Consider the following 10,372-nt stretch of genomic DNA (forward strand, 5'->3'; position numbering starts at 1 on the left):
AGGCTGGAGTGCAGCAGCACAATCTTGGCTCACTGCAATCTCCGCATCCTGGGTTCAAGCAATTCTCCTGCCTCAGCCTCCCAAGTAGCTGGGACTACAGGCGCACACCACCATGCCCAGCTAATTGTTGTATTTTTTAGTTGAGACCGAGTTTCACCATGTTGGCCAGGATGGTCTTGATCTCTTGACCTCACGATCCGACCGCCTCAGCCTCCCAAAGTGCTGGGATTACAGGCGTGAGCCACCGTGCCTGGACAATTTCTTTGAAAATGTATATTACAGTTTGAAAACTAAACCAAGTGGACAAATAAGCAAACAAATTCATTGAAATATTTATTGCATTGAGTATATAGTTCAATTATAGAGAATGTTTTTAAAAGGTTATTAATTATTCCAAACCATGAACTTGGTATATCTTTTCATGTATTTATGTATTTAAAAAGTTCTTTTGAAGGATTATTATGGTTTTATTATAGAAGTTTTGCATATCATTTGTTAGAGTTAGGTCAAAGTATTTGATATTTTGTGATGCTATTTAAAAATACAAAACTTTCAAAATTTTAATTTATTAATGTTATTGTTAGTATAGAAAAATGTAATTAATTTTTAAAATTTTATTATTATTTTTTATAAAAACAGAGTCTCCCTACGTTGCCTAGGCTGGTCTCAAACTCCTGGGCTTAAGCAACCCTCCTGCCTCGGCCTGCCAAAGTTTTGGGATTACAGGTGTAAGCCACCATGCCTGGCCAAATTTTTATATTGGCTTTGTATCAAGTATCCTTGATAAATTAATTTGTTAATTCTAATAGTTTTTCCATGAATATTTTAAATTTTATATACACATAATCATGCCCTCTGTGAATAATGATAGTTTTATGTTTTACTTTCTAAATTCTTTTGTATTTTTATTTCTTTTTCTTGTCTTATACACTACGTAGAGCATTTAGTTCTGTGGGGACAAGACAGTATCTTTGTCTTGTTTCTGGTCTCAGATAAATACATATTACCACAGTATACATGTTCCTTCATTCAGTAGGTCTGCACATTAAGGGAGACCCTTTCATGCTTAGCTTAAGAGATTACTAGACATTAAATTTTACCAATTACTCTATCCTATCTATTGGGCTGCTCACATTAGTTTTTTCCCTCTGTTAATATTTTAATGTTCAATTTAAGGAGTTTCCAAATGTTAAATCAATCATACATTTTTAGGATAAATCTAACTTGACCTTTATATATTATCCCATTTGTACATCACTGTATTCATTTTGTAATATTTTTGTAGACATAATGCAATATGTTCTTTATTTATAAACATATATAAAGAACAATTATGTTCTTCATTTTTCTGCATAATCATGCTTCTATCTTGATTTATGTTACTTTTCTTGAACAATCCCTTCTAGTATTTCTGCTATAGCAAATCTGTTGGTAACAACTTCTCTCTGATTTGGTTCTTTGCAATGTCTTTTTAATCCTTTAATTTAAGAAGACATTATTAGTGAGTATAGAAATCTATGTTGGCAATTTATATGTTCTACTATATTTTTAGAAATAGCATATTATTGTCTCCTTGATTCTAGAGTTTCTTTTGAGATATTTACTGTTAGCTTTATTATGGCTCCTTTGAAGATAATTTCCTCTCTTGACGTGCTTTAAAGATTCTCTTTTTATTTTTGTTTTCCAGTAGATTTACTTTGACATTTCTGTGTGGATCTCTTTTTTAAAAGATCCTGGTTTAAATTTTTGGGTCTTTGGTTTGGTTTTGTAATCTTCAGCTCTGTTTTTAATCTTTATCTTTTAAATATAGCTTTTGACCTGCATTGCAACTCCTCTCTTCATATGATCAAATTACATGTGTAACTTTTAACATTTTTCACATTTTCTATTTTTAAAAATATTTTCCATCAACTTATTTTTCTATGCTTCATTGTGGATATATCCTTCCAATTAATCTTTCAGTTTATTTATTATCTTTTCAACTGGGTATTATTTGCTGTTATCTCACCTATTGAATACTTATTTTCAATTAATGCAATTTTTAAAAACAAAATTCCCAAATGATCATTATTATTTCCGAGTTCATGGCTAATATCTTTTCATCTAGTTTGTTATATATAATAATTATAATTATTCTATAATCCCATTGCCTGGTTCTTTGTTGAATATTTTAATTTTCTTTTATTTTGCTTGTTTATTTTGGGAATTATTATTTTTTCATACTTAAAACAATTTCAATGCTGGACATTATGAAGGAAATCTTGTTAGGATACTTTGAGGCTATCAGTAATGCTACCTATATCATAAATGTTTTACTTTGGTTCTGTTAGGTAGTTAAGTAAGAGCACATCACCTTATTTTGATTACGATAGAGCTAATTCTAAACTAGGCTATATAATTTGTAAAGGCCTTTTTTTTTTTTTTTTTTTTTTTATTTTTTTTTTTTTTTTTAATCTTCACTTCATGGGTACTACCTTGGTGATACATTTCCTCTGTTCCATGACAAACTCTGACCTCTGATGCTTCATCCTGTTCAATCCATGATACTACTAAAGCTTTTCTCACAGTATCAGTCTTTCTGAGCGCTCTTCTAAATTAGAAAATATAAAGTGCATGGCAGGGTAAAGCAGCACCAAAGGCAGCTTCATCTCTCTTAAATCTTCATTATTTTGTGGGATCTTGATTTTTCTATCTTTGCTAATTTGTTAGTTACCCAGTGCCTTAAACACATGTTTAAATATTCTTTCCATTTTTTCTAGTTTTATTTTTCTTGGCAAAAGCATCAGTCTCAAATAATCTAGTTTCTGACTGCTAGAAGTAGAAATCCACCAAATACCTTCACCCAAAAATCATATCACAAGTAGGTTATCAACATTTGCTTTGATGTAATTATGTATTTCCCTACCTTCCTTTGCATACAAATCATGTTGTTCATAGAATATGATACTCTTTTTAAAACATTTCTATTGTTTTTGCTTTCTTAGTGTTTATTTAAAATGTTTTTTCTCCTTTGGGAAATGATGCAGTTGAAATTTTTCATAGGATACTCCTTTTAAACATTTCTATTATTTTTATTCTCTCAGTATGTATCTTTAATTTTTTATTCTCTTTTGGAAAAAGTTGCAGTTAAAATTGCATTATATTTCTGAAAATGTCTTTACTTTTCTCTCAGATATGAATAATGGATTGAATGAACATTAAATTCCAAGTGCAAAATTATTTTTTGGATATGAGTTTTTAACATCCACTTTTGCATTTGAGAATTCTGATCTCAGTCAGATTATGTTTCTCTTTAATCTATGCTATTTTCTGTATCTCACTTGAACTTTTTCTGTGGAATGGTTCAAGATTTTCTTTTTATTTGTTGTGTTTACAATTTCCACCAAATACTAGTACCTAAGTTCCTACTGGGCCTCCATTGAAACTATCAGTATTAAGCCTTAAATAATTTTTCAGCTGTAGAAATGTTCTCTGTTATCCTCCCCTTCTTTATTTTTACTTCACCTTCTGAAACTTAAATCTATGTCAGAAATACTTATGCTCAAAAATATCTTGACACAGAAATTTAGACAATATTTTACAATAAATATCCAGACATAAAATGGCTTTATCAGGTGAATAGCTGACACCTCATTACTTTAAGGAATAAAGGATATTAAATGATATATGTGGAATTAAACTGATGATATTAAAACTTGTGGACATATTCTTCTTTTTTTAGTTACTTTGATATTAACTATTCCCATTGAGTTTGTATATATTTTGTATACTAAATTAGTAAAAAAAAAAAATCACTAGAAATGTGATAGAATTGGGTGAAATGATTGTGGTGCTAACTTTCAAAATCAAATTTGACCTTATCTCTGCTTGAACAATATTCTCAGTTTTTAAAATGAACTTTAGATTGCCATTTTTTATTTTCTATTGCCATTTTTGACAACCATAAATGTGTCGTTTTTATCTATTTTGGACATTTATATGTTCTTATATTCATTTTTGCATTCAAAATTTTTAGTTTCTTTGCAATCTTATTTCTGTTCCTGCTTTCTTTTCTAGATGTTATTTTTTTAAGTTCATGAGTAATTTCCCTTTTACTTCCTACATATTTTAGTGCTTAACCTAAATCACCCAGTTAAAACACGGTAAACAAAATAAATATGAATTCTTGTTCTCTCTCTGTTATGTGTGGCTAAATCTCCTGTTTCTGACCTGTGTCTCATACCTACTACCTCCACTTTACTTGCTTACACTACCTACATGCCCATTCTTCTCTCAGTGGCCTTATGTCCTCTATTTGACTATCTTTTATGAAAGAAATCTTATTGCTACCTGAAAGAGATTTAAAACACTTTTTCAGTGAATTAAAGTGATTCTCCTTGAAACTTACTCTTACATGGCATATTCTGTGTCAGGGATCAATAGATAACATCATTGCAAATACACACTCAGACACATCGACACACATGCATCTAACAATTGCTGCCAATATGTTTTTAGAAACACACATATACATACATATACTAAATAAATATACACACACATCTGTATAAAATATACATATGTATAAAATTGATAGTCAGTTTTGATGAAAACAATTTGTTAATCTTATCACAAATTTTATCTTTTTAGGACTTACACTTTTATAACCTGCATGAATTACCTCTCATTCAATTAATGTTTAGCAAAGAGACTTTTTACCCGCTCCTGGATTTGCTTGGTCCTGATTCCATAAATGACTGGGTTAAGAGCAGGGGGAATGACTACATAGAGGTTAGCCAGGAGAATATTGATATACTGTGGGATGCCAGGACCAAAGCGATGAGTGAGAAAGGAGAAGAGAGCTGGGCCAAAAAATACTAAGATGACACAGACATGTGAGCTACAGGTATTAAGAGCCTTCAAATGGGCATCTTGGGAAGGGAGGTGAAAGACAGTGCATAAAATTCTGGCATAGGAGATAATGATAAGAAACACATCCAGAAACAAGATAAAAATATTCCCAAGACCATAACAGACATTGACACTGATGCTGGCACAAGCCAGACGGGCCACTCCCATGTGCTCACAATAGGTGTGAGGGATGATTCTATGTCCACAGTAAGGCAGCCTCGTGAGGAGAAAAATGATGGGTGCAACCATACATAAGCTTCTAAGAACCACAACCATAGCAATCACACCAATAATTCTGTTGGTGAGGATCATAGTATACCTGAGGGGGTTGCAAATAGCCACATAGCAATCAAATCCCATGGCAAGAAGTACAGTGCTCTCCATGACTGTAAAAACATGGATAAAAAAGACTTGAGCAGCACAGCCCAAAGCACAGCTCCTGCAGGCTGAACCAGAAAATGCCCAAAATCTTGCGGATGGTAGCTGTGGAGAGACTCAGGTCAATCACTGACAGCATGGCCAGAAAGTAGAACATGGGTTGGTGGAGTTTTTTATCAGTCCAGATGACAAATAGAATGATAAGATTTCCAACAAGAGCAATCAGATAAGCACAGAAGGGAAAGCCAAGCCAGCTTTGTGCAGCTTCCAATCCTGGAATTCCTAACAGGAAGGGAGAGGGATGAGGTTCAGTGACATTGAGAGAAGACATTCTTCTGCCAGCTGATGGTGGTCATGGCTTTAAAAGTTGTTCTCAGCTCCCATTGGGCAATTTATCCAGACTTAATTGAGATCTAAAATAAATAAACAAATTCCCAAGCAAAGGACTGGTATTAGGAATACCTTTCTGTAAAGGCCTTTGATCTTTTTTCTCCTTCTTTTAATTCTCCATAGATAACCGTAGTATCACTCTTCACCTGCACTATGAATGTGAGAAGATGAGCTGCCAAGTAGAAGCTTGTACCATGTCTCTCCTAAAATTGTGAGTTCAGAATAAATAAATGGACTTATTCCCTTCTCTCAAGATATAGACACTATGAGATGATGGAAATAAAATTTATAATAATAATCACAACAATAATAATAGCTATTATTGATTACATATCTACTTTTTTTTCAGTCATTGCATCTACCACTATTTACATATATTATTTAATTTAGTTCTCACCCCATTTCATGACACAAGTTCTACTGGTATCTGAGTTTATGGAACAGGGAAGTTTGATAAGTGAATTAACCTCCCATCATTTACAAAGCTAATAAGCAGGAAAGTCAAAATTTGAAACTAGGTTGAAATTCAGGTATGTGACATTAATCTGGGTCTATATTTGCAATATTTTCTAACAGGTATAGTGAAAGGAAAGAGAAAAGAAAGGAAAGGAAGGTATGAGGAAACATACAAAAATTTAGAAGAGCCAAAACTTCTTCCAAGAGGAATAAATCTGCAGGATTTACACTATAAGATACTGAGACTTCTTATAAAGTGATGATAATTTTAACTGTGTTTTTCAAAAAAAAATCATGGAAAAAACCTCAATACAGCAGAATTGAGCCTAGAAACAGATCCAAACATTTTCTGGGGTCTAGGTATTTAGAAGTAAGGTATTCCCTAGTGGGAATTTAAAGTAAATTGGTAAGGGAAGATGATTATCTGTGAAGCTTTCCCACCATATGAAGTTCTTTTACAAGATCCTATTGACCTTGCTGACAGTTTAAAGAAATGTGATATCAAATTAGATAAACCTGGAACTCAATAAACTTCAAAACTTGAGGGTACATTTCTGAAGACTACCCTCACTTCTGACATTAACTGCAATTTCAGAGGTTTTCCAAAATCACCCTCAGCTTCAATAGTTCGCTAGAAGGACTCATAGAACTCACTAAAAGCTATTATGTTCATGGTTACAGTCTATTACAGGAAAAGGACACAGATTAAAATTAGACAAAGAAAGTGATGCTTAGAGACAAAACAGGTGTCCAAATGTGAAGCATTTGTTGTCATTTCATGGAGTAAAGATGCATTACCCTCATGGCATTAATGTGTGACAATATGGATGAAGTCATATTGTCAACCAGGAAAACTCTCCTAGGCTTTGGTTTTCAGAGTTTTTACTGGGACTTCATTACATAGATATGATAGCTTGATTGATTGCAAATGTGGTTGAACTCAGTCTCCAGTTTGACTAATGTCACATGACCCAAAGTCCCTGCTCCAAGTCATATTGTTCATATCGATGGTATGGCCAGTACCTATCCTCAGATCTAGCGTGGGCAGTCCCCAATCTAATAAACAAAGACTCTCTTATTAAGTATTGTGTATATTTACTTCCAGAAGCCAGGAGCGAAGGACAGACCTCTTTTAGGGCAAAGCCAAATTTTTTAGCACACATCTGCTTAATTAGTTTCAAATATTGTTAGTTTCAAATATATTATTTACCACCACTGTATGTAAGGTTTTTACCTCATGTCTTATATGGACCTCGGCCTCAGTTATAAATTCAGGTCTCTTATTAATCAAATTTGAGTCCAGCTAAATCCCTTTGAAATACGAAGCATGAAAAAAGATCAGCTGTTAATCACCATATTGTATCCTTTTCTATATCAGGGTATGTTCACAGTCATTCTAAGTATAAATAAATTCAAGCTCATTATGCTACTCTTCTGTGTCTTCTATGGAATGTTGTCACTCTCTGCATCACTCACTATCTCACTATAAAGACATTATGTGTAGGAAAAAGAAGCAAAAGCACAGAGTATTTAATATTGTTGGCACTGTGGCATGGTATAGAGTAATGATTCTGTTCTTTTGGGCTTTGCAACTTTGCTTAAGTTATACTATGTTCTGAGTTTAAGTTTCTTCAAGAAATGAGCATAGCATTTTCTATAAAATATAATTATTGAGTGGGATAAAGGAAGTCACATATGCGTGAAATATTGAAGGTGTCAAGCAAATATTTTTCTCTCCAATATCTTCCCATTTTACTTATCTTACCTCTTCTTGGATTGCTGATATGCACTATATTATTCTCTACCCCGATTTTCCAGGTCTTAACTCAATTTCTTTTAATTCAAATTCCAATTTTAAATACACATTGCACGAACTTGCTGATTGGAAACACTTACCAAGGTTTCTTCCTCTGTCTTAAGGAGTCAAGTAACAACTGTGCATTCAGTTCTTGAAATATATATAAATGACTTAGAATACAGCTTCAATGCACCATGAAAAATGTTAACAAAATGTCGGTGTGTGTGCTGGGATGGCAGATTTTTAACGAAGTCTCCAAGTGCCACAAAGTCTGAGACTTTGAGATTAAAGTGAACAGTAATTCCCCTTTGTTATTGTACCAGATGAAGGGAAGCTCAAGGGAAATCTCAGTGAACCCTGTGCGCATTACTTGTTCAATTTCCAGTTCTTGTTATTTCAGGTAATATTTATAACAGGTCTCATTTTATCTTTTTCTTTCCTTCCTTATTTCTTATCTTCCTGTCTCTCATTCTGTGCGTTTCATGGATTATTCCTTTGGGCTCTACTAGGCATCCAATATGACCATCAACTCTTTACTTATATTGGCAAAATTCATATAACACAAAATTAACCATTTTAAATATTTTGAAGTTTACAATTCAGTGGCACTCAATGCACTCACAATTTTGGCAACTGTCACCACTATCTCATTCCAGAAGTTTCTCATCACTCAAAAAGTGAACCGTGTACCTATTAAGCAGTCACTCCCCATTCTTTTCTTTTTCCAGACCTTGAAAACCAGTAATCTACTTTCTGTTTCTGTGCATTTTCTTTATTAAATTTATTCTGGATATTTCATATAAATGAGATCATGTACTATGTAGGCTTTTGTGTCTGCCTTCTTTCACCTATCAGGATTTCAAATTGTTCAAATTTCAAATATGTTGCAGTACTTCATTTCTTTTTATGGCTAAATAAAACTCCATTGTATGAATATATCACATGTGAAATATTCATCAAGTGATAGATATTGGATTGTTTCCATCTTTTTGCTATTGTCAATAGTGCTGCTATAAACATTCTTGTACGTATTTTAACACCTGTTTTCAATTCTTTTGAGTATATTTCAAGAAGTAGAAATCTTGGGTGTTAGGCCAATTCTACATTTAACTTTCCATGAAAGTTCCAAACTATTCCATAGTGACTGCCTCAATTTACATTCTCCCCAGCAATCTATGAGTATTTCCATTTCTCACATCCTCTCTAACACTTGCCATTTTCCATTTTTAAAGTTATTATAGCCCTCCTAGTAGGTGTCAAGTGATGTCTCATTGTCTTTTTGATTTTCATTTCCCCAATGACTGATGATATTGAGCATCTTTGCCTGGGCACATTGGCCATTTGTACATCTTTAGATAAATGTCTGTTGAAGTAGTTTGCCCATTTTAAAATTGTTTTTACGGTTTTTTTTGGTTGAGTTGTATGAGTCCTTCTTTATATATTCTGGATATTAAACTCTTATCAGACATGTGATTTACAAATATTTTCTCCCATACTATGGGTTGTCTTTTCACTCTCTTGATAGTGTTATTTAATTCACAAATGTTTTTAATCTTAAAGCTTCATTTATGAATTTATAATTTGTTGTTCTGTTTTTGTCGTCCTATATAAGAAGTCAAATCTGATGTCATGACTTACCCTGTGTTTCATTCTAAGAGTTTCATTGTTTTAGTGACATTTAAGTTTTTTATTCATTTTAATTTTTGTGTGTATATATATATACATATATATATAGTGTTATTTAAGAATGCAATTTCACACTTTTGTCATGTGCATACCCAGTTGTCCTTGCAACATTTTTAAAAAAGTTTTATTAGATTTTTAATTGATAAATAATAATGGTATATGTTATGGGGTGAAATGTAATGTTTTGACATATATGTACATTGTAGAATGATCAAATCATGCTAATTAGCATATCTGTCACCCAGATATTTATCATTTCTTTGTGGTGACAGCATTGACAATCCTCTCTTTTAGCTGTTTTGAAACATATAATTAACTATTTTCTAAAATTTCAACTTTTATTTTAGAAACAGGGGGTACTTGTGCAGTTTTGTTACATGGGTTTGTTGCATGATGCTGAGGTTTGGGATATGAATTCCGTCACTCAGGTAGTGAACATAGTACCTGATAGGCAGTTTTTTAACCTGTTTCCTCCCACCACCCTTTAGTAGTCCACAGTGTCTACTGTTTCCATATTTATGTCCATGTGTACTCAATATGTTCTTCCATTTATAAATAAGAACATGAAATGTTTTGTTTCCTTTTCCTATGTTAATTTGCTTAGAATTATGACCTTCAGCTCCATCTCTGTTGCTGCAAATAATATGATTTCATTCATTTTTATGGCTGCATAGTATTCCATGGCATATATATATATATATATATATGTATAGTGTTCCATGGAATACTATATATATATATATATATATATATATACACATACACACACACACA

General features: G+C 32.7%; 1 protein-coding gene across 1 annotated transcript in view; it reads right to left on the reverse strand.

Moving 5' to 3' along the window:
• Positions 1–4,633: 4,633 nt before the first annotated feature.
• The window catches only part of LOC108288257 (olfactory receptor 52E8-like), an 11,889-nt gene continuing 6,150 nt past the window's right edge, over positions 4,634–10,372 (reverse strand). The window contains 2 exon segments of the mRNA XM_017507148.1: positions 4,634–5,317; positions 5,319–5,610. Coding sequence (XP_017362637.1) covers positions 4,672–5,317; positions 5,319–5,610 — 938 coding nt within the window. The 3' untranslated portion in view covers positions 4,634–4,671.

This window comes from Cebus imitator, unplaced genomic scaffold (genome assembly GCF_001604975.1).
Source record: "Cebus imitator isolate Cc_AM_T3 unplaced genomic scaffold, Cebus_imitator-1.0 Scaffold370, whole genome shotgun sequence".
NCBI lineage: Eukaryota > Metazoa > Chordata > Mammalia > Primates > Cebidae > Cebus > Cebus imitator.